Source organism: Telopea speciosissima, chromosome 2 (genome assembly GCF_018873765.1).
Source record: "Telopea speciosissima isolate NSW1024214 ecotype Mountain lineage chromosome 2, Tspe_v1, whole genome shotgun sequence".
Lineage (NCBI taxonomy): Eukaryota > Viridiplantae > Streptophyta > Magnoliopsida > Proteales > Proteaceae > Telopea > Telopea speciosissima.
Genome location: NC_057917.1, coordinates 64596523 through 64621918, shown reverse-complemented (window position 1 = coordinate 64621918; position 25396 = coordinate 64596523). Strand labels below are relative to the sequence as shown.

The 25396-nt window shown below is 36.5% G+C and overlaps 1 protein-coding gene and 1 pseudogene across 1 annotated transcript; one reads left to right on the top strand and one right to left on the bottom strand.

Moving 5' to 3' along the window:
• Window positions 1-3408: 3408 nt before the first annotated feature.
• Window positions 3409-8509, bottom strand: LOC122650992 (annotated as a pseudogene).
• Window positions 8510-19191: 10682 nt separating this feature from the next.
• Window positions 19192-25209, top strand: LOC122652672 (SPX domain-containing protein 1-like). Its single transcript, XM_043846478.1, has 4 exons — window positions 19192-19209; window positions 20255-20559; window positions 21448-21574; window positions 24533-25209. Coding segments are annotated over exons 1-4 (867 nt in total). The 5' UTR covers window positions 19192-19208; the 3' UTR covers window positions 24967-25209.
• The last annotated feature ends 187 nt before the right edge of the window (window positions 25210-25396 follow it).

Below are 25396 nucleotides of genomic sequence, written 5' to 3'. Positions count from 1 at the left end.
TGATTCTGATTCTAATCCAATCCAAATCAAAATCGGCGGGATCGACCCAGATACTGATTTTGTGTTTTTCAACCCTTACTTTTTCCTAGAATGTGGATCTAGGTCCCAGCAACCTCAATGTTGGCCTTGAAATATCATTTTAAGATTAGTGACCGGTTTTAAAAGCAAGAGGGAGAGCCTTAAAAACAAAGGTCATTTTGCTGTTAAGTAGGTGACCAAATTTTATATTTGGCATATCAATGGAGTTTCCATTGGTCCTTCTTTCCAACCGTTGACATAATCAACTGCTACTGCCATGTGGCAAAATTAACTATCAAAATACCAATGGCTCTATTAGTTCCTGGAACTTCTCTACAGATATTGAAGGATCGAGTTTCTCTTATTCTCGTCATGGTCGGTGAAGAGAGAGACTGTTTTCCAAAATTAAATCTCAACAGTGGTGGATTGAAGACTTGGGTAGTTGGGCGGGCAAGCATGGGAATTCAATGATAGAACAAATAAGCATATAACGTTATAACTTGTAATAGAATTTTTTTTTTAAAGCAATGTTGTAATAGATTTAGGAAGGCTATGAGGCGAGGCAAACATTTGTTTTTTGGGTGAAATGAAGATATAAAAATCCAATCCTCTGCCGCAAAGCAGGGTGTGCGAATGAGAGACGAAAACCAAACCGTTAATGTATTTCGGTTTTGGTTCGGTGTGATTTTGATTTTTTTTGATTTTTTAATATCGGATTAATACCGATTTAGATCAGTTTAATTCGAGCTTAAATCATAATGAAATCGGAAAGATTCAATAAAAACACTTAAAATCATTTTCTTAAGTCAAACAAGTAAACAACCAAGAATAAGGAAATTGATTTGATATGTTCATGTTGTAATTGGAACACGAATGAATTACAAGGAGAAGATAACTAATATTGAAATCAATGGATAAATAGAATTTATAACAAAATCATTGTTTATCATTATAAGGTGACGATAACTAATATTGAATTCATTGGATTAAAAGATAACTAAAATTGAAATCTAAAATGAACCTAACTATCAAATCATTCATTTAAATGTCCAATTAATTTCGTATAGTGAACAAGGAGATCAATGGAAGCATTGTTACATATCAATTTTCAGATTCATAATCTCATATTCATTGATGTATTTTTATTTTTTTTGTGGTGAATAGAAATTCATTACCAAAAGAGAAACCCCAAAAGGGAAACAAAGAAAAAATACAAGGAAAAACACATTCTTCGTAGGAAGTGTGAGGGTGTGAGGGGGTGAGGGGGCGGAAAGGAGAGGCCTCAAGATACAATAATGTGCTTGCTCTTTGGGGGAGGGAATACAACTACAAATTTATCAATTCATCTATTCCATAACCTAATACTCCAAGTTTTTTCTATCAATTTCATTTGGTTCGATTTGGATATCGGTTGGTTTGGTGAGGTCTGATCTTCAACCAGTCACGTCATATCCAAATTCAAAACCAATCAAATAAGGATCGATTCAATTTGATCCAGGTTTTTCTAGTAGGTTTTACCGATTCAGACTATGTTTTGACACTTCTAGAGACACATTGGAATCTAGAAAGCAAAATAAAGATTGGCAGAGTGGCTTGAAGCCAAAGAGGAGGTCGACACAACATGTAATGATGACCCGAACATTGTTTTTCCAGGCATCCATGATGAAAGCTTCACAATCTAGAATCTCGATTAGATCTGGATTGAAGGAGTGTCTTCAGGGGATCAGGATCGTCTCTAGGGAGGCCAGCGCCCAGGGTATTACCTCGAATTCGCGACTTGTATGACATGTTCTAATGCTCCTTACAAGCTGGGTAAATTTCCGGTTTTAGTGAGTGGAACATGGTTACAAGCTTTCCAATTTTGGGGAAGTCTACTGCTGTGGCTGCAAGATCGGCTAGTTGGATGCAGTTCTCATCTAAGGCTCCATATTCACTCTGGTGTGCATGAAACACATGAGAATTGCAGATCATACCCAGCTTCAGTCACCATGTTCCTCATGAATGTAAATTATGTCCTGCTGCACAGAAACCAAACATAACCATGAGAACAATTACAAGTTCTCTCATTCTCAATGTAACCTCGAAAAGGATTGAAAGGAAGAAGAACAAGAAGAGATTACCCAAGACAAAAAGACTGACCCTTTTGATCGTTCAAGAGAGAGAGCATCAAAAAGACCACCGAAGTTGTTAGCATTGGAAGGAACCTTGAGGGGAGGATAGGAACACTGAAACAGAGCAGATCATCCTCTCCAGCACGCATCCGACGGCTGGAATGAAATTGGGATCGTGCCGGGTGCTGTCAGCCGTCGGATGCGGGGTGGAGACGATCCCCCTTCCGGTGCTGAGTTGGGGATAGTGAATTGGAAGATGTGGGGTTCCTATTATAGACTGATATGGGAAAAGTAGGGAACAGTTGAATGTGACTGTTGCTTGCTTGGGTTCCAAGTTTTGATTAAAGTGGTGAGTGTTTGTTCCATCACTATCAGGCCATCAGGGAATATAATAATATATAGAGTGGGAAATGACTCATACTGCATTCACTCACAGGACCTACGACTTTTTGTTCCTACTAAGGAATAGCCCCATTGGATTTTGAGAGAATCTTTTCACCAAAGGTGATTTGACCATTTGATGAGATTAATTCCTGAAATAGTGATTGTCATCATTAACTTCCATTTTAGGGGATTCTTTGCCTGGCAGTTGGCGGTGCACTGTAGTGCGGTTTCGAGACATCGACGCGTGGAAGAAGCTTCATCCAACAATGGGGCGAGCTTGATGCAAGGCAGTTTTTTTTTTCTTTTCTTTCTTTTCGAGCTCAACACCATTGGATGTCACATCTTCCACATGTTGAGCTCTCAGGCCCGCACTATAATGCACTGTCAGATTAGAACACTATAGTAGAAGGTAAATAACTTTCCTTATCCAATCAAATAGACAAATGCCCATGGGTGAAGAGATTCTCTATTCACTACAAACAACTCAGCCTTATCCCAACTAAATGGTTCGGCTACATGGATCCCTTGCCCTCCAATCAACTCTATTCGAAGTCAAATTTGAAACAAACCCTAAGCTATGCATGTACTTACTATATTTTCATGAAACACTTATCTTCTATAGTATTTTTCAGATTCTATCTTCACTAAACCTATTTAAGTTTTCTTTCACCATGGAGAATAAAGAATCCCTTAACCACTAGTGATGTTCCTATATGATTGAACTCTTGTGAAATCGTACTTTACAAGGTTAAAATACCCTTCTCCATGCTTATCAAAGAGTCATATCTCGAGATTCTCTCCAGAGAAACTGGGTACAAACAAAAAAGGATCAAGCACATATCGGCTCCATGTGCAAGAGGGTACAAAAGGATTACCAATGACACTAAAATCATTTAGAAAGGAATAACACAAACAATTGCCCAATGGAGCTCCAGCTTCTTTACACTCAATGAATAAAAATGTAACTTTTAAAGCTTCAATCAGCAACAAAAAAGATTGAGCATAATAACTATACAGTCGAACTCTTCACTCAGAAGAACTGTAGCCAAAATGAGTGTAGAGGGATAAAAGAATTGCACTATAGCCTTGCAACTCATAAGACTCAGAGGGAATTTACAATAGCCTTTCTAAAGTCACAGTCGGTCCATCAGGAATCAAGCAAGAGCATGTATTGGCTTGCTGGTATCAATATTTTTCATTCCACTCCGACTAATCTTAATCGGGACCAAGTACTCAGCTGGGATCCAAGCAAAGCTAAGCATTGATGGTAGGTTTCCTCCCTCAGCTTCAGTTCTTCCTTCACCCATCGAGGGTGGGATGTTACTTGGTAGAATGTCGATGCCCTACATTCATAAGCAGTGTTTCTTTTTATCATCCACAAGTTCCTGGCAATCTAGACACTCCCTCTTTAATGCACTATAGTCATGCTTAAGCCTCTCTTTCAGTTCTCCCTGATTTCTGCTATTGTGCTTTGGCATGGACCATATGTGGTCCATCACCACCTCTTCCTTCCTGATCACTTTGTACCGCCCTGAAAGAGCATTCAGTTGCTCATCATATGTGCACTTATGATTCCAGGCATCTTCGAGTAAATCTGCTGACCCTGGGATCTCAAAATCAGCATCATTAGGTATATCTTCAGTAGCACAGATTAGCTCAAAGGATGCTGGCACTTCTTCTGATGCTTCTTTAATCTTGCTATAGAATTTGCCCAAGATCTTATTTGACTTATACAACTGGGACTCACTCTTGCCCAAAAAATCAGGGTACATTTTAGGCTTAAGCGCTTGGGACATCGTAACAAGCTTTCCAGTTTTTGGAAAGTTAACGGCTGCAGCTGCAAGCTCAGTCAATTCTAGGCATTTCTCATCCAAAGCACCATATTCACTTTGGTCAGCATGAACCACATGCGCATTGCAGATAACACCAAGGTTCTCATTTACCATTTTCCCCGTGAAGAAATCTATTATGTCCTGTTGAACAAAAAAAAAAATACAAACATAAGAGATTTCTGCCATCCTTCCCAAATGCAATTAAACATGATTCTACAAAGATGAAATGCAAGAAAATGCAGAAAACTGAAATATTTTCCATTCAGAGGATCATGAAATTTTGTAGGGGCAAAGCTGAAGTCTAAGATTCAAAACATGAATTTGGACGAAGAGCGAGATTATAGAGACACTAGGAGATGCAACAATTTGTTGACATAAATAGAAGGAAAACTTAATTCAATACTTCAATTGCACCTACAGTGACAAATGATTTAGACACAACAGAAGGATCTTATCTAGGCCACAAATAGACCCAGCCAATAATCCCATCTGTCTGATATTTCACATTCCTTAAGGCTTTCAGGAAAAAAAGGTACATTCTTTAAGGCTTTCAGGAAAAGGTATGGCGAGAGTTTCACAAGAACATCTGCCACATTAATTTTCATCCCTGATATCCCAAATGCATCCCCATTAGAGGAGGCCCCTAGGATTCCGGCCACTATTATTATATCAGGACTTAACAGGTTAGTCTACATGAAGGTCAGACATGGATCTTAGTAAAACAGGTGACAAGAAAATCTATAAAAATAAACCAAACCAAGTGACCCATTATATAGACAGGTAGTAACTTCTATCTAAGTATAAATTTACAGTTCCAATTTACAGCTCAGGGTATAGATAATACAAAACCAAATCAAGATGAAACACAGAGAACAGTAAAAACAAGAAAATATTGGGAAATGGGACCTTAGTGATCTCAGTTATTATCCTATTCACTTGAGTGGCATACTAGCACTCCTTCAAAATATCAGTCATAACTGCAGCAATACAGCTAATATTTTTGAAGTAGTGGATGGTATGTTCATTATTGACGGAGTGCTTCTTCCAAGCTACTCCAGCTCTTCTTTGTCACTAATCAAGATCGTATAAGCCGACCTACGAGTCTCCGTGGGTTCGTATGTCAGCGTTATAGTTTAATCATGGAAACAATGTGTTATGTGTGGTTGTTTCTTCCGATTATGGCCCAATTTCCGTCCCATGTCCAAGAGTGGTTAGCCTTGAGGTTGGAGAAGAAGATGGGATGCCTCCGATCAGCCACCGGATTCTTTCTGACGGAGAATTTGAAGAACCCAACACCATTTCACATGACCAACCCCAAGGCCACCCACTCAGACTTGGGATGGAAATTGGTCCATAATCGTAAGAAACAACCATGCAGAACACATTGTTTCTATGGGGCCATGATCAAACTATGACGTTGACCGATGAACCCGTGGAGACTAGTAGGTTGGCTTATACAGTCTTGATTAGTTACGAAGAAGAGCTTGGAAGAAGCACTTCGTTATTAATGAAAAACCCATCCGCTCCTTCAAAATATTAGTCATAACAGAAGCAATAATACAGCACAATCAAACAAATAGATATGTAGGCATAGCACCATAAACAAAGCATGATAGGTTACATATTGAGCATCATAAACTATGCCAGGTTAAAGAGTTCCAACCTCTAGTAAAAGGCAACAGGCTTTAGTTGAGGTTAGCGCCAATCTCCTTACTTCATCACTATCATCTGTCCCCTTAGAACTCTTACTTAGTTTAGGGTTCTTCAGCAGCCATGGTTGGACTATTTTCAGTCTCCTGTATGCAGCAAAGACAGGATGCTTATAGGAACAAATATGTTTCAATGCTGTTACATTCACCTCTCTTTTTGTCTGCATTATTAGTATATCAAAGAACTTATTCAACAACTGGTGCATCTTTATAATAGCATTCACTAAGAACATCACAACCACAAAACTAATTCCTTCTTTGTAGTTAATACAGAAGAAAGGGTAAGACATGGTCAATCCACATTCAGGTACTTCCTGGATCCGTAAGTTCCGTCTAGGATAGTCATATGGTATCCTCTCTTCTTTCAGACAATCAATGGCCTTCTTCAGTTTCAGCCCAAAATGGGAAGAGATTGAGATTCTGTAGGAATTACACCTATCAATTACTTGGTTAGGTGTAAAATATGTAGTTCTAACCCAAGGATCCTCATCATTCAACATATCAAATGGAACCGACTCATAAATGCCATCATGTGCAATTCTGTAACAAACATACCAAGACGATGCCAACTGTAACAGAATTATTAAAGATGATGTATCTATATACTGCTTGATGTAGTTGCTCTCTTTCGCCATGAATTCCATCTTGAAGTAGCATTTTATCACTGCATGCTTTGCTGTCCCTTTGAATGAGGATGCAATATCCTTCGTAAAACTGATCTTGCAGGTCCCATCAAAGGGATCCATAAGGAAGTCCACGCCAGAAGTAGGTCCTTTCCAACCAACAAAAAAATCATCCTAACTTAACCAGCGTTCCAATCTCAACACAGACATCGGAGAACTTGAAGGGGTTACCTGGGTAACCAATATATCGTATTGGGATCCCTCTCAACCCATCTGCTTTTTCACCGAAATAAGATGTTCCAAATCATAATAAAAGATGGAAGATCACAACATAGTTTTCTCCCGATCACCCTGTTCCAATTTGAAGAAAAGAACGCTCAATCCTGCAAACCGGTACATAAAAGAGAGAGAGAGAGCTCAAAGCAAAATAAGTTTGCACAAAAGGCCAATCAAATATATGATGAACTAAACTGAAGCAACACAAAGCAAAACCCACAACTCAGATAAAAAAGAAAAAAAAAATACATCACTAAGAAAACATTGACAGACACACACATGAGGTTACAGCACACTAGAACAGAGAATTCCAGACTCACACCCTCTAATGTTCACTAAAAATTACATTTTCCCCAAAAAAATCACATCACCATTTTGAAATCCTGACTCAGACCCTCAAATGTTCACTAAATTTCTAATTTTCTCCCAAAATTATAAATCTCATCATCATTTTATGGAACCGTCACTACAAACAATCGAAGTTAATCAAAGTACTTGGGATTTTTTTTTTTTTTTTTTCCCCCCTGCAAGGAAAGTACTCAAGATTATGAAAACTAAGGAGAAGAAACAAATAGAGCACAGAATTAACCTTTAGACGGTAGATCAAGCCATAATCTAAACAATCATCGAAGCTTTTTGCAGAAGAAGAAAGGTCTCGAACTCTTTAGTAATTATCTTTGGGAAAGAAATCGAACCAGAGGAAACCAGTTGGGGTATCCAGTCGGTTTGCTTTTACGACTTTGTGGCAAGAGGAGGTGGACGGGACAAATGGGGTCCTGAGAACGACACGAGGAAAGGATAGGAATGCGAATGGCCACTGCTTTTTCTTTTTTTTACTCCTTTCCTTGTCATCACCCACCAATAATGGGCTGTTTTACATTAACTCCGAAGAGGAAGAGGAATGGTATCGAAAATATGATGATATAATCATTGATTTATGTGTTTATATCTCTCATCTTATAACAAAATAAGGGTTTTTTCTTTTTTGATAAGAAATAAATTTACTGATCATAGGCATGTGTATAGTCAATGGCTTCATTTAGGCAAAGGATATGAAGCCACAGAATGGTAAGCAGCCAATCTGTCTTACACATGGTGGACAGGGCCTTCCTAGCCAGGGTATCTACAACAGAGTTTAGATCCCTTGGAATACAACGAAAGGAAATGGACATAAAAGAGACAGTTAATCGCCTTATGTCCGCAATTATGATAGCCGCTTCAGAGGGTGGTACACGATTGGGGTCGACGAGAAAGGAGTGAAGTTCCTTGCTATCAAACTCCACCTACAATTGATGGTATCCATCTTCAAGGGCTTGGATGAGAGTTATTCGAACTGCCGTTGCTTCCCCTTGAAGAACCGAACTGAGATGGTAGGGGATCGAGAAGGCCTTCATTTGTACACCTCTATGATCTCTGGAAATAACCCCTAGGCCCCCTTTGGATTTATCCTTTGTAAGTGATGCATCACAGTTTGCCTTCAGTACACCACCAAGAGGGAGAGCCCAACACCCTTTATCGTTTGACGTCAGAGCATGAGCCTTTGTTGGGATTGCCATTGTAGAAGTGTATTCATTATATGCCCTTTCTTATAACAAGGGTTTGAGCAAAGTGTTAAAATGCGAAATAGAACTAAATTCAGATCGAATCAATTTGAATTGGTCTGACAAAGCCCTTAATATTGAGAGTATCTAGTATCGAAGTATAAGGTTATGTTTGGGATCTTACCAAAGAAAAAAAAGTTGTGTTTGGGATGTTTACACAAACAATGTTAGTTTAGTTTATAGGAGATTGAAGGAATCCCATATGTCAAAAGCTACTTGTGATATTCCAATTGTCCTGTAAGGCGGACTATAACTTACTTTACACATTCTCTTTGTGTTTGTTTTAACCGGGTTTAGATTGAAGTGGACAAGGATCAATCTTATATCATTCTTAATCTACATGCCAATCCAAAGAAATTTGATTGTATTACAATTTGTAACAATCACACGTAGGAAGTTCATATTCTTTTGTGATTGATAAACAATTTGTTGGACAAGACTCGCTGCATTGTACTTGATGCAACTAGAAATCTAGGTTATGAAATTACCAAAATACCTAAATTTCAAAATATCGTGCAATATCATATTTTCATAATTTTTTTACCGTTGATTTAGATTATAACCGATTATATAGCATTTTAAATCATGGAAACATCATTATACATATAGTCAGATTTAAAAACACACCATCAAGATTGTTCAAAAATATTTTAATTGAAAGGATAGGGGGTCTCCCATAATGTTTTAATGTTTTACAATTTGGCTTTAAATTTCAATATACGAACAATCTAGATTATGTTCTATCTATCAAATGGTTAGAGTTGCTACTTCACCCTTCCACATGGCACAATTAAGTGGACTATATAGATAGGTCTTGGTGTTTAACACTTTAACCATTTAGAGAAGTTACCAATTATCAAACGTAGTTTGCAGCTTTTTGTAAGAACATCTCTTACAGATATTAAAGTAAGGGGGAGTGTCTGAATGACACCTCTACAAGGGTGCTTAGAGCTTGATACATTTTAATCGTTTCTTGTTTTATTACCAAAAGTTCTTTAAAGATTTAAAAGGATTTTCAAAAATAATGTGAAAATGACGTTTCATTATGTCATTGTCATGCATATTTTTTGAATATACATGTGAAATGATAATAATTGTCCTCATTAAAAAAAAATTGTACGTTATACTAAAAGGGCAAAAAAATAGGGTTGCAAATTATTTGACACCTTAAAGAATGTCAATAAGAAGATTCCATAGGAATTAGAGAGAAACAAAACAACTACTAGATCCGCATCTTATTTCTTTAAACAAACAAACTGATGCAAATAGTTCTTCAGAAAAAAAAACTAATTATTTCTTTGAAATTTTTTTGGAGGCGGGTTGGTGGGTTCTCTCCACATTTTATTTGTATTGCTTCTCCCATGGGCCATGATTTTCTACCATGTGGATAGTTGCTTTGGCTATTTTGGTTGTTGAATAGAGAGAAATATAAAGGTCTGTGGATAAAGCTTATATGCATAGTCTCTCTCTCTCTCTCTCTCTCTCTCTCTCTCTCTCTCTCTCTAAACCTTGTGAGCAGCATGATAAGATTTTCTAGAATTAATTTGTTGTTTCTATGATTATAAGTTAAGTAGTGGCCAAGTCTTAGCACAATGGTTAAGTTTCGCTATTGCAACCATCCGTTTAGTGGTCAACAGGGGTAAGGCTGCATACTTGCTCCTCCCAAATACTGCAATAGTGAGAGCCTCGTGCACTGGGACACTCTTTTTTCTAATTATAAGTTTTTCTTTTTTGTCATTATATAATTATAAGTAATAATTAAGTACCAAATTTCTAGCTTTGGACTCTGGATTATTTAGGGCAGGGTCGGGCTTTTAGCCAACTTCACTTGGGTAGATCATCCTAATTGTAAGCCTGCTATGGGTCGGGCTGGGCCTGCTCATGACATTATGATGGGCCCAGTCGAATTATTTATGAATTGACTCAGCTAGCCCACGCCCTATACCAACCATCTGTGTATGGATAACGAATCCAATTTTCCCATCCTACACTTCTCTACTTTCTGAAGCTCATATCTTCTGTTAATTCTTGAGAAACTCATGCTTTTCCTAAGCATTTGTAAGTTAATCCCAGTAACCTGAGAACGTGCGGTGTGTTGCCCCTGTGCCCAAACACAGGGGCGGCAAATGACCGTTGACTGTCATGCCCCTATGCAAAGACAGAATTTCTTGGGGCACGATGGTCATTTCGCCTGCCCATGTGTTTGGGCGCAAGGCAGCGCACCGCACGGCCTAGGTAAAGTTCTCTTCACAAAGGAATTTTAATTAAAATGTGTAATATCATTACTACCACTTCTTACATGTGTGAAGAAGAGCCAATTCATTATGGTTAGAGTCTTATTGTGTTGCAAGAACCATACAAATTTAAGACCAAGTTTTCTTTTACCCACGATAATGAGAGAATCTATTATTCCACGGGTCTGATGGTTGGATGAGATTTATAGAATAGTACCAAAGGATAAGGGCAGAGGGAGTAATGAAACCATAATGATTAGATTATTTTCATCCAAAAAAAACTTTTCAGTTCAGATTTTATAGGCTTAGAAACAGAGTGCAATGTTTGCCTTCACCATTAAAAAATGTGTAGGTGGCTTGATATGACATAAGGTGCATCTAGGTAATGAATTGGTCTATCTTAGCCGGTTTATCATTGTTTATAATAAGATAAAATCAAACACTGTAGAGAAGCTCAATTTTTATTTTTGGAATAAATTAATTGCCAGACAAATATTGCATTCTTTCGATAAGGATTACTAGAATACTAGTGTAATAGAAATTAATTTCCCAAAGGATTGTAATTTTTGGAGCATTTCTCTTTATCTAAGGTGATTTCATATTATGATTGAATTCCTAGAATAATGAAGTGATGTTATCATTCACTTCCATTCTTATTTACAAAGGTTCAAAATATATATAATTTTTTTCATAATCCAATTGAAAGGTCAGATCTTGTAGATTAAGAGGTTCTCTCTTCACCATGGGTGAAAATCGATCTTATAAAATTTGCATAACAAAAGATAAAAGACTCTTGGATGCTTTGAACCATTGAATGATAGCAAAGACTCCAATATCTGTTTTTGTTTGTTCATTTAGATATCATTATATCCCTCTTTTTTTTTTTTTTTGGTACGAATTATATCCCTCTTTTTCATTTAGACATTGTTAGAGCCATAAGAGGGCTCATAAGGGAGTGGGGAGTGGAGATAGGTTCATGTTTATGTACGCGAACAAATGAGAACGGCTCACAGCCATTCAGATGGAATCCACTCTGTAGGACCCACATGGAGTGGATTCCATTTGAACGGCTCGTATGCTCACATACGTGAACGTGATCCCAACTCTGGGATTCGAACACTTGACCTTGACCTCTTAGGTCTTAGTCCATCTCACACCAAGTTGGGAAAAAATATAGATGTAATAGTAAAGAACAACCATTGCTTCATGAATAATTAAAATAGAAACCCATATCGAGAAAGAGAGAAAATTCAAAACATGCAGTCTTTGAACCTTGAGTCACAATGAAAGCACAAAAGAATCACAAAGAGAATATACTAGTTCTTGGCTACACATTCTTTGATTGTGTTCCATTACTTCATTAAAAAAAAACTAGGGCAGAGTATCTGAGCTTGAAGAGAATCAATGATCACCATTTCTCTGGTCTGCCTTGTCCCTAAATTCTCATTCAACTGCAATAAAGTCATGAAATTGCTTCACGATGGGTGAAGAGAAATTCGATCCTCGGCATTTCAAGACATAAAGTTAAAATATTCTTCATCCATTTTAAGAACAACAAAAATACAGATTGTTCCTCTAATGAGTTGTTGTCACAAGCTCGTTAGCAGAAATGGAAGACTATAAAGCACATATCTTTGCTTGTATGTTAATTAACTCTTAGCGCTAGTACTTCATTCTCTAAATTAAAAAAAAAAAAAAAAAAAAAAACTAATACTACTTCACTCAATTGAATTTTAACTTACCTCGATATATAACAAATTAAAGCAAGGCGCCACGGCTGGCGCCAAACGTGCAAAGTGAATCTGGCTTCACGACAATCATCACATTGATCGAGTTTAGCGACGTGCGTTATCAGCCTTAGAAAAATTTAATATTCATGAAACACATATTATATATATTTTTGATAAATAAAAATGAGAATAACTTTTAATGTAATAATGAGAATACCATTTTGTTCAATTATAATAGCTACCACTTATACATACAAAAGAAAAAATAACTAAAAATAAAAAATAAAAGCATAAAAATTTAAGAAAAAAATGTTGGTAGCCTATTCTTTGTAAATGCATGCATATATGGCATAAATAAAATTGTGTATAATTAGTTCATTTCTAATAATTATTAAGGATTAGGAAGAAAAATTATGCATAAATATTTCAAACTAGTGCTATTATTGATGATAATATTTCTAATTTATTTTACCGAGAAAAACCTAAGAATATCCCTTTTTGAGAAAAAGGATCCTAAGAAAATCCTTCTCGCATATTCCATGGAATTCCTTGGAATGATACTGTCCAACGGTCATCTACTTCGGTCCACACGCTTTAAGCTGAGTCGCTTTAGGTTCGGCTTGGCTGTTTTTGACTTTTTATTCTCGCTCGTTTAGCTCAAGCCGTTTATAGATCTTTGAATTAAAATGCAAATGCTGTCGCCCCATACCGTATGCGGCAGGAAGCATGAGTTCTCATGAGATGAAATGTGCCAAGTTTCTGGTTTGACTTTACAGTATCTTCTTCTCAAAGAAACTCTATCTCAGTTATCACCATTCTTGGTCTGAATAATAGAACTGTATTCAGCCCTTCAATTCTTTCTCTTAATCATGGTTTGGGGTATCGGTATCGTATCGTCCGTATTGGACAATATGTACTGGTTTTGCAAGTAATCATTCCCGATATTCTGTCGATACAGTATGAGTGACATGATACGTACAAGGGTAAAATGGTCAAACAATCCATTTTTAAAGAAGATTCAGGGGTAAATTTATCTGATACGATTGATTTGTTCCGTTACTGTATCGATTTTGTAGGTGATCAATACCCGATCCAATACCGTGCACTAAAACCATGCTCTTAATATAATTTTATTGGTAATTTGTTCTTAATTTAATTAAAGAAAGGAAAATTTTTCCCAAGGCAGTTAAAATTATTATACATCTTCTCACACGGGTTTTTTTTATTGTTATTAATTTTTTTTTTTGATCATATAATCGCTTGTGGATGATATCATTGCCATTGCCTCATTGGTGTGGCGTGAGAGATTTCCCGGCCTCACAATGTGGGGACCGGGGAACTCTGTTTAAAAAAAAACGAGATTGTTTCATGTTCATCAAAGCAGTAATACTTGTTAATTTCTCTCAAAATGAATTATGGATGAAGCCATAGAATATTTGCAATCCATCTTTTTTATTAGCAATGTCAATTGGGATGGTTCATGTTGATAAGGACAAGTCATAATCCCCTCCATTTTTTTTGCTATATACTAGGCAAATATAAAATCTGTGATAAAATTAGACAAAACTCTAGAATATAAATTTGTGAACCCAATGGCCATTTTAATACGAGTATACTTTGGTTCAATCCTGTTGCATCAAGAAACCATTAAGAGGATCCTCCGACGAGTAGCCTCGCACAAAGGAACAAAGTAAGCGGAGGAGGACCAGTTTTCTCGGCATGGACTCTCCGTCTAAGTCAGGTCTCTTTAGAAATAGATAAAACATTAGAAGTCAAGATAAATTTATTTATGGTTTATACCTGTATATATAGTGTAGACTGTAGGTAGAGGCGGTAGTGAAGAGTCTCGTTTACTGTGTGTTCTATTCATGGTAGGATATTATCTGGAGGAATCCTTTTGGGAAAGTGTTCCCTAGTTAGTAGGAATTGTGAGTGTCCGTATCCCTATTCCTTGTGGGGATATGGTTTCCGGAGTGTGGTGATTATTGATTGCAATATTTGAGGAGTGGGATTGGCCACTCCCCACGTGGTGGATAATGTCCTTATATAACTGAACCCTTGGTTCCGGGTTGGTGGGCGCATGTGTGAATGTGACCCGATGGGCTTTTATGCATCGGACCGTTCATAACAATGATGATGTGACGTGGTATCATTGGGTGGCTATATTTAAATGTATCAAATCCAATTCCAACCCAATAATAATTAGTTCGGATCCTCCATATTGCTACCCTAATTTTCTATTGTGGATTGTGATACAAATATGAAACGGGTTTAAAAACCAACTGCATCATGACTAGAGAAATTTTTATTCTTGTTCTTTTTTTTTTTTTTTTTTTTTCTTTTGATAGGTAGGAGGATGTAGGATGTGAACAAGAAGGCTTGAACTCAAGACCTCCGCAGTATAGGAATAACAACCAATTGCATCATGACTAGAGAAACTCTTATTCTTTGTTCTTGTTCAAACTCCATAATCTAAAATGGAGATCTAATTTTTAGTAGTCATTGAGAATTAAATTTCCTAAAGTGGAGGTCTAATTTTCAGTAGTCATTGGGGATTAAATTTTGAAGTTTGGGAACTAACATATTTCCCATTTTGCATTGCTTGGTCTGATACAAATCTAGATATTTGGTGGTAATTTAGTTTAGAATCATGAGGAATTAAAGAGATGCTGATGGAAGTAAGAGGAAGGCAAGTTTCATGATCAATTAACTCAAATTAAGATAGCAATCGCTATTAAAGTTATATTGTAAATTTCGCTTTTATGAAACCTAGTTTTTATTGGTAAAATTATTTTAAATAAAATTTATTTCATTTTGATGAAATTACTTTAAATAAAAACAAATAAGTTTGAACCGGACTTTATAAAACAAGAAAGTCATGTTTTGGCCCATTATTGGTCTACACTAATAGATGACGTTCTTCTTCTTCTCTCTCTCTAAAATTAATGGATGGCGTTAGAACAATGGTTTTTTTACTGTCATGTCAAAGCGATCTTATTCTCCTCTTAAGAGAGAAGAATTAGAGAGTCGTCACTTAAATTAGGATCTGAGAATAAAAATAAAACTGACTCCATTAGAATCGTTCCAATAGTGAAACCGGATTAAATAAGTTGTTAAGCACTTCGGTCTAACCGATTAAACCTATCTTCTTATATACTTGATATATTTATTAAATAATAAATATTTCAAAACTAAAAGGCTTTATGTAAATTAAATTAAAGAAACAAAACAAAAAGGGAGAGAAGTCACACAATGCGTTTGGCTACAAAACAAAAGTTAGCATGAACAATATAGCTTATAACCTAAACTAAATAAACTAGCACTAAAATCCAAAATAGTAAACAAAATTAATTTATAGAAATAGCATTATTGATGTTAAATTTGCAAGACCATATGAAAAGAAATAAATAATCAGAACTAACAAATACACATTTCAAATTATCAGGATGATGCATGAATAAAAAGTTAGTCAATCAAAAAATAATAATAATTAATTCAAAATTAATTAAATACCCAGAATATCCAAAACGCCCTAAATGCGTATAAGACCCTTAATTGAAGATACTCGAATAGTATCTTAAAAACAAGAGAAAATCAGAATAAATTAGAAATATCCCTAACATACTTATTAACATCAAAAAAATTGTTAGAGAAGCTAATAAATAAAGATGCTCAAAAGAACAAAAATGCTCTTATCACTAAATTAATATAAAAAAAGGACTTGAAGAGGAGTATTGGTTTGGAGAGCTAATTCTCTCACAGAAATCTGTGTATTTGAATTTCAATATCAGGGTTCACTTGAACTCTCTAAGATTGCTCAAGTGTCACCCACAACCATTGGATTTTGGGTGAGAACAAGGTGATTTCTCCTCTATAGTAAAAAATAAGGAAAATTAAATAATCCAATTAAAATAGAGTTAAATCCATGATTAACTGTGACTTTTAATTAAAATGAAATGTATTTAAACATTTTTTGGGTAATTTGGAGCTTATTCAAAGGGTTTTGGGTGGTGGAATATGCAGCATGGAAGAGTCCAACTCGCAACAAAAACCCAGATTATTTCAAGTGTGAATAGCGTCGGCTCAACGTCTAAGATATGAACTTTGATGTTGAGTGTGCATTGATGAAGCCACAATTGACGTTGATATGAGCTCGTCCAAAGTCGGACTTCAAGTTTTGTCACAGAATCCTTTGGATTGTTTTGGTCAACGATCCCAAACACCCGCTCATCATCGTTATGAGTGTCTCCGACGATAACAAAATGAGGTATCTACAGATGGACTTCTATAAACGTTAAGAAGACATTTCATGAGAGAAGATAAATTGTGCTTTGGACCAAAGTCATTCACTAGCTAGGAATCAGCTTTTACCAGTGATTGTATAATGCAATAAGAATAATGATAACTAGTCTATTGATTTAGGTTAACACATTTATCACTGTGGTGGAGATAAAATTAATTTTCTTCCCTTGGTTTCCTAATTTGTCCTTTTTTGATAGATATTGTCTATACACCAATAAGAAGTAAAGTGTGAAACCAATTTGTCCTTTTTTGATAGATATTGTCTATACACCAATAAGAAGTAAAGTGAAAAATTGCAAGGCTCTTCATATTCCACATCCATTTAAGGGTCTTTACTATACTTGAGTTATATTTTAGAGGGGGTTTGGTATGTCATTATAGTTTATGGAGAAGCTTCCTTTTGGATCTAGACCAATGAAGTGATATCATAAGAACCAAATATGACTTCTTTGTATATAACTCCTCCATAGCTTTATGTGTTCAAAATACTATGGAAATTTAAAATGAAATTACTTGATCTAGGTGAAAGCAAAATACATCATAGTTGTTAATTTTCTTAATGTTTATTACCTTAACAATGATTTACTTCACGTCCTCCTACTCTTTTTTTAACCTAGTTTTATTCAATTCATGTTTAAGAGATCTTCAATCTATAACTAATATGAGTTTTTGAGTACAAAAAAGGATATTGCTTTCTCCGTCTACTTGAACTTGACAAAACTAGATTTACTTTGAAAATAAGCAGTTAAGCGAAATGGATTGATTTTATAATTTTATTTTAAAAAAAAATCTATTTTGACTTCAAGGTAAAAAGTTAAGTTCGATAGTAAAAGAAATATAAATAAGTGTGGTTGGATTAATTGAGTAAAATAGTACAACAAAATATGTTGGAGTATCAAATTTTGTATCAACAAGTATCGCCTTTGTAAATAGTCAAAAAATAGCAATGCTAATTGTTAAATGTAATTTATCCATTCCTCACAAGTGCAGTAAATATATAAATAATAAGAAATTCACTCTTGACAGTAATGTATATATATTGTATGTTGTATATGTGAATTTATGAAAAATTCTAGATGTACGTGAATATGCGGAATTCACCCATGAAAAGGATGAGTAGGACTTTGGTCTCTACATGTGTTGACATATTGATTGGATTCAGTAATTACCGGCAGAATCCAGCCAGAACTTACGTCAACTGACATTTGAATTGTGTCGAATAACTACCGACATAATCCATTCAGAACCTGTAGGTAGTCCGAAAATAACGATACAAATTGATAAATGTAATTTATCCATTCTACGGAAGTCCATGTCCATGCATAGTCGACGAATAGGACTTTGGCCTCTACATGTGTTGACACTTCGATTGGATTCAATAATTATAAGCATAATCCATTAAAAATTTACATCAGCTGATAGACTCCAGTTAGACATGTATAAGTTGACGTTTGGACTAAATAAGACATTTTTCGTTTGGGGGGGAGGGGGGGGGGGAGAGGGAACTAATCATACAACTCACGTAAACATTAATTGTAGAACACTCCCATTGGTGACGCTTCACACGAGGTTATTTTTCTATAAAATTAAATAAATTAGAATTCAAAGGCAATCAATGGAAATCCTCCAGATAAGCATCTCTGGAGGATTTTGAGCATTTTTTTTCAATTATTTTTTTGATTAGGAAAAAAAATGAAAAACCAATAATGATTTACGAGATTTACTGTAAAGTTGATAAATTTCATACTCAAGAATATAAAGTGTAATTTTTGTTGTCTTCTTGAAACAAAAACATAAAAACAAGAAAATAATTATCTTCCTAGATAACTTTGTACCACTCCATCTTCTAATATCAGTTTCTTCAGAAGTCTTGTTATTTTCCAGAGCCATCTTCTTTCAACACTGCATTTCCCCCTGCCCAAAAAAAAAAAAAAAAAAAAAAACCACCTTTAGAACTAAGAATCATGCTATTTCAAAGGATACCTTCATTTATAAATTACAAAACATTATCTAGCAACCAAAAAACTCATAGCAAGGCATTGATGTTTATTCTTATCTAAGTTAGCTATGAGAAATTTCAAAAAAAAAAAAAAAAAAAAAAAAAACTCCATAAAATTTTCGGAGAAGGCATACATTTTAAATTAGCTTGAATGTCAACCAAAAACGAGAGGAAATCTATTCGTGTAAAGTCTGTCTTTTTTTTTTATCCATTCAATAAATGGCATTATTCTGCAGAATATGCCTTTTTTTTCTTTCTTTTTTAGGTAAAAGAAAGAATATGCCTTTTCTTGATGCAAACAATGAGGCCAGTTCCTTGACAGTTTCCAAGCTACTACCCGTTTGAAGATGGCATTGACCTACCAGTCACAGAGAGAGAGAGAGAGAGAGAGTACCCTTTGCATTCTAAAGAATGAGGCTTAGAGCTTTCTTTAGTAAAAGGAATTGCTTACTTGATGAGAGAGAGAGAGACTAGGTTTAGAGTTTTCTTTAGTAAAGAAAAATGCTTACTTAATGAATGAGAGAGAGAGAGAGAGAGAATCCTCTTACTCTTCCAAAACTACTAACAGGCAAAGAGAGATTGCTTTCTTACTTGACCACCAACCAACCAACCAACCAGGTAGAAGTGTAGAACCAAAAAAAGTGAAAAATAAAACCAAGCAAACCGAAACTGATGAAGGAAAAAAGATAGAGATCGATGACACTATCATATCACACCAAACAAAGCTTTATATCATTCATGCCACAAGTTATCCTCCTCAAGGTTGAAAATGATCCCATCCTTCTCGGCTCTTCCTAATTTTTTTAAGTTTTGATCATCGAAGTTGCAGAAGCCCATGTGAGCCCCACCATGTGTAGATAACGATGGCATCTAACCGCTGTATGTATGCCACGTTTCTCACAAAAAAGGTCATTAAAGACAATTAAATTAGAAAGAGAGAATTAGTATAATCAGCTCACCAAGCATTAGCCACTCCAACTAAAACCGACTCTAAAACGAAGCCACACACCAAGACGGTGCCACGTTGCGTGAGTCTCTCTCTCTCTCTCTCTCTCTCTCTCTCTCTCTCTGTGACTGTGGCCGAATAAGACGACTAAAGCGAAGAAAGAAATTAATAAATGTCTCCAACTCTATTCCAGTCGACTCTCGAGGTCTAAAACAGAATAAAACCCGAGATATTCTCTTCCTCTTACGGCGAACTGGATATTCTCACCTATTTCTTCCGAATATTCTGATCGAACCGTTGTTATATGAAACCCCCCTTTACTTCCCCGCTCCTACCCAAACGCCCACTCTCCATTTCTGTTATCGTCGACAACTAAGAACTCAGAAGCAAACAACAACAACAACAACAACAACAACAACGCCACCATTCCCTTCCCTTGTTTCTTCAGATTTCCGCCGGGATATTTCTCGTATTCCGTCTATTCCAGAGTGAGAGAGATGAAATTCGGTAAGAGCTTGAGTAATCAGATCGAGGAGACTCTGCCCGAATGGAGAGATAAGTTTCTTTCTTATAAAGACTTGAAGAAGAAGCTTAAGCTTATTGACCCCAAAACAGAGGAGAGACGTTGTAAGCGTCCGAGGTTGGTTGCAGAGGATGGTGTTGAAACTGGAGATTTGGATAGGATTGCGATGACCAGAGAAGAGAAGGAATTTATTCGATTGTTAGAAGATGAGCTCGAAAAGTTCAATGCCTTCTTCGTCGAGAAGGAAGAAGAATACATCATCAGATTAAAGGTATTTTCTATTTGTCCTTCTCTCTCTCTCTCTCTTTTTATCTTTTTTTATTGATGTTCTGCAAATCGGCTAGAAGTTTAGGGTTTTCGTTCCATCTTCATCCTCTAATGCATGCCCCTCACGATTAGGTTTTGGTTGCCGGCGAAAATTAATTAATAGTTGTGACCTAGACTTCCTTTTTCTTCCCGGCAAAAAAGATCCGCGGTTGAGATATGAAATGCCTATCTTGGATTCTGAGATATTGCGGTTGCTTTGTTACCGCCGGGGATTTCAATCGACGGCGAATTAGTGAGCGAGTTTTGGTCATTTCGGTGGTTCGAGTTATCGTAACTTCCTGGGTCTCTCTCGACTCGGGACTGTGCACCGGGAAAATCGCTTGTTTTGTGGTTCTGCGTAACCGTTAGAGCCTGAAGCGGTTTTCTCTGCTGGAAGCACCATATGCAGACATTTGTAGATTGCCGCGATTTGTTCTCCGGAGAAACCTGCGGAGTTTTAAACTCCTTGACTTAGAATCGTCAGATTGGAACCTTTTTGTTTTTCGAATTAGATTGATAGACAGACTGAGAGGCCCAGCTACATGGATAGGGAAGATTCTAAACCATTGGTGTTTACAAATTAAAAGGTCCTTTTTTGGTCCTGCAATGTGGATGCGGGACCCATTCTATCCTCCTCGTTTGTATTCACTGCTGGGTGAGCTAATTTGCGCCGGTGTTACACTGATCACATAGAGTACAAGAATATTCTCGCGGGCTTTCTTTATCTTGTAGCATTGTAACGGAATAATTGCACGTCAATTTTGGTGCAGCATGGGCAAAAGTATGGGTAGATGCGAATGGGGATTACAATCACCTGATGCCTTTCTTTGCTTTTGTTGTTGTGGGGTTGCAGGAGTTACAGGATAGAGTGGCAAAAGCAAGAGATTCTGACGAAGAGATGATTAAAGTGCGGAGGGAAATTGTGGATTTCCACGGAGAGATGGTTCTGTTGGAGAATTACAGCGCTCTTAACTACACAGGTCTGTATCTCTATGCCTTTTATCCATTTTATCTATTTTTCCAGCTTACAGTGAAACTTTACTTTGAAATATTCAGATTGGAATCTATGCAATATGAGGGCAGTCTAACTATTAAAGGAAACAATCCTTTACTTTGAAATATTCAGATTGGAATCTATGCAATATGAGGGCAGTCTAACTATTAAAGGAAACAATCCTTTACTTCTTTTGTCAAGTTTGGGTCGAAAAGGATTTTGAGCTGTGGCGAAAGTAAAGCCTTCTTTATTTTGATTTTCTTGATAATAAGAGTCAAAGATTTTGGCAATTTAAAATGTAAAGAGTCCAAATACATAGTGAGCGAAGGCGCTTGAAATTTGACATGTGTTGAATATACATATATGTAATGGCAATGGGGCAGGTTAAAGTGGTGCCTGCCCCGTTGCTAACGGATCAGGTATAGTAGGAACCTTCTCGGGTTAGATTCGGGTATTTGGTATGTAAGAAACCTAAGTAACCACTCTGCCCTGCCTTACTTTTTATGTATTTTTTTTTTTTTTTTTTTTGATGACAAAGAAAAGTTTTATTAACCAAAAAAAGACATCTACATCAAGGGGGTTCAAAGTAGGGTATATGCCTGTACAAGTGATAAGTGATGTCTGGTAGCTTATTAGTTTGATCCAAAAACGACAAAAGGGGGGGTAAAACGTTTCGGGGTGGAGGGGATAAAGTTGCAAAAAGGCCTGGGTTGCGCACCCTGTTTTTCTTTTTTGGTTTTGGGTTGGGGTTGGGGTTGGGGGGGGGGGGTTGGTTTGTTGTAGAAGTATAGTTAAACTAAGTCTTGAGAAGGTTGTGTATGCTTTGTCCCTTATTGGGTTAGGGTCGGGTATGAATGTATGATATTCCAGAAATCCCGGGCACCAACTCTATGCCACTTGACTCCCCATACATTTTTCTCGGGATTGTGTTGTTATTATTTTATTAAAAGGTTGGGTATGGTATTGGTGAAATGCGCATCCAATTGCCATCACTAACATAGACAGAGAGCATATCTTCTACGGTTTACGAACGGGGGAAGCGAATATTAAACCAATATTCGTTTGAATATATCTTTTTAAATATTGCTTTTCTATTAAAAAAAGGTATCTGAAAAAATATTGGTTTAATATCTTTTCCCTTCACATGTAAAAAAGCGTAAAGGTTATTTTGTTAAATAATACCCAAAAATTCTTGTTGGTGTCATTTTCCAAACATGCATTTTAATACCTCCCCCCCTCCCCCCCTCCCCCAGCCCCCACCCCCCACCCTCCTCACATGGCTGATATTATAGAGTACTTCCTTACGGCAGCTCACCTCATATCCGAATCTTCCATCTATCCAATGGTCTTCATTGGTTACATCAGTCTTGCGTGTGGCTCAAATTGAACCGCATCGGCTACTAACCCATAGAGAGTTAAAACTTGACGTCAGTCTAGGGTGATTCTCGAAATTATTTGATAAGATTCGATGTGTGAGGTCATAAGTATTTTCCGTCCCTCTTTCGAATCAAATTCTCACTTTTAATTTAGGTCCAATTCCCTGTGGTAAGGGGAAATGGGAAATACTTAATGATTTAGGACAACTTTTTTTTTTCTTCTTGTTTTATGATTTAGGAAAAAACTCACATCAGTTTATGGTGGCTTCTTAATGATTAACATTTAACATGAGCTGTTTGATTGGATTGCACTTTTATAAATAATTCTTGTGTTTTCTTCCATAATCGAATCAAATGCCTTTATGTTGATGTATTGAGCTGTCTGACAGACGCAAAAAAAAAATAAAAAGAAGAAAGAAGTGGCGAGTTTTTGAGTTCCTACTTATCATGGCCATGGGAATTAGATTGGTGAGATGACACAATTGACTTGTATGATGTCAATAATCCCAACTTGAGTCAACATAAATCAAATTGTTCATGGCAGTTTGGGTTATAGAGAATCCAAATAGAACTTTGGAAAAAAATTTGTTTCTTTCTTTTAAACTTTATAGAACATCATTTGTTGGAACTTTGAGCATCTTCTTAATTAGTGGTGGTGGAAAAATAGGAAGAATTTTATTTTCTTTTCTTTTCCGCAAAGGAAATGATAAAAAAGAATGTGGGATGATGCTGCAAGTTGTAATTGGTTAGTCTTGGTAAATATCTATTCGATGCTTATTCAGCTGTTGATAGCTTGATAACAAATCATAATCGTCCTTTAAAATATTCAGGAAGTCGTAGGAATTTTAATTTTCTTACGTCCCTTGGCCTTCATGTTTAAAAGAATAAAAGAAGGAAAAGTTTTTAGGATGTTGTCTAATTACACTTAGTAAGACATTTAAGTTTTTGCCCACATGGAGGATGATTTTGACCAATCTGACTGTTGGGTTTGTACTAGCTGTATCTGAACATTCGGGTTCTCCACCGACATATGATTACCATGCATTTGATTCTTTCAATTTCTTAGTGAGGAAAGGAGGAACTTTGGGATATTCTTCTTTGTACTGAAATTTGACATGAGACAAGGGCTTTATGATGTTCACATTTGCTGGCCCAAGAAAAATAGGGGAGGGGGATGAAAAGCTGTGAATTGGTAGATATGGTGCCCGTCCCACCAAGCTTGGAAAGACTATTGAGTACCCCCAACCCTTTTTCTAAGTTAAGCCATTCTTTAGTTGGTATGTGGGATGAACAGAAGCCTCACTGGTTTTTATCGAGGCTTTAGTTGTCAAAGCATGGTAATTGGGGAAACTATCATGGTCCATATGTACAGGACAGTTTGTGGATTGGTGCTTGAGCTTGTGCGGTTTGGAAAATTAAGGGGGATATTTTTGCTTCAGTAGTTTTTTATTTCTCTGTTTTTTTCTTTGACGCTATTGTGGAATAATTAATCCTCCCTATTGGTGCTTAAACATAATCTATTCCGGAGATTTTTTTTAATTACTGATTCCATCATATAATATGAACAGGTTTGGTGAAGATACTGAAGAAGTATGACAAGCGAACTGGTGCTCTCATTCGGTTGCCCTTCATCCAGAGAGTATTGCAGCAACCATTCTTCACTACAGACGTGATCTACAAGCTTGTAAAAGAGTGTGAGACTATGCTTGATAGCCTCTTCCCTAAGAAAGAACCATTTGTACCTGAAGGAGATGGGAATGAAGGGTGTGATACTAAGCCTGTGACCACGAAGGATGGGCTGCTGATCAGGCCCAAGGAGCTCGCAGAAATAGAGTACATGGAGAGCTTGTATATGAAGAGCAGCATCTCTGCACTTCGGGTCCTAGAGCAGATCAGAAGCAAAAGTTCAACTGTAAGCGTATTTTCTTTGCCACCACTTCAGGATAATGGTCTGGAAGAGCCCTGGAATAAAGTCCCTGTTTTGGAACAAGTAGCAAAGTAGATGCGGTTTGTTAGATATTGCTCAGTGTGGGGGACATAGGAGTCATGGATTGAATGAGCCAGAGGTCCCTCAGACTGGATAGCTTTGGATTTTCTTTCTTCCTTTCTGATACGTTTTACACTTTAATTTACATGTAATAGATAGTAGATACTAACTAACACAGTTGTAATTTGTATAATGCACAATTACCAGCTCGACTGAACTCTCAATCTCAATACTAAAAAGGTGGTGAGAGTTGCAATTTTTATAACTTGTATTTGTGTCTATTCTTTCTTCCAGCATCTTTATTAGGGTGTCTCTCTTTATTCTCTTTTGAATCCGGAATCTTTACTAGCTAACTGAAGAGAAACAAATCACAAATGCACTAGAACCAGCAAGTCTACCACTGTGGCAGTGCAACAGGATACAAGTAAATTCAGCAAAATGGGGA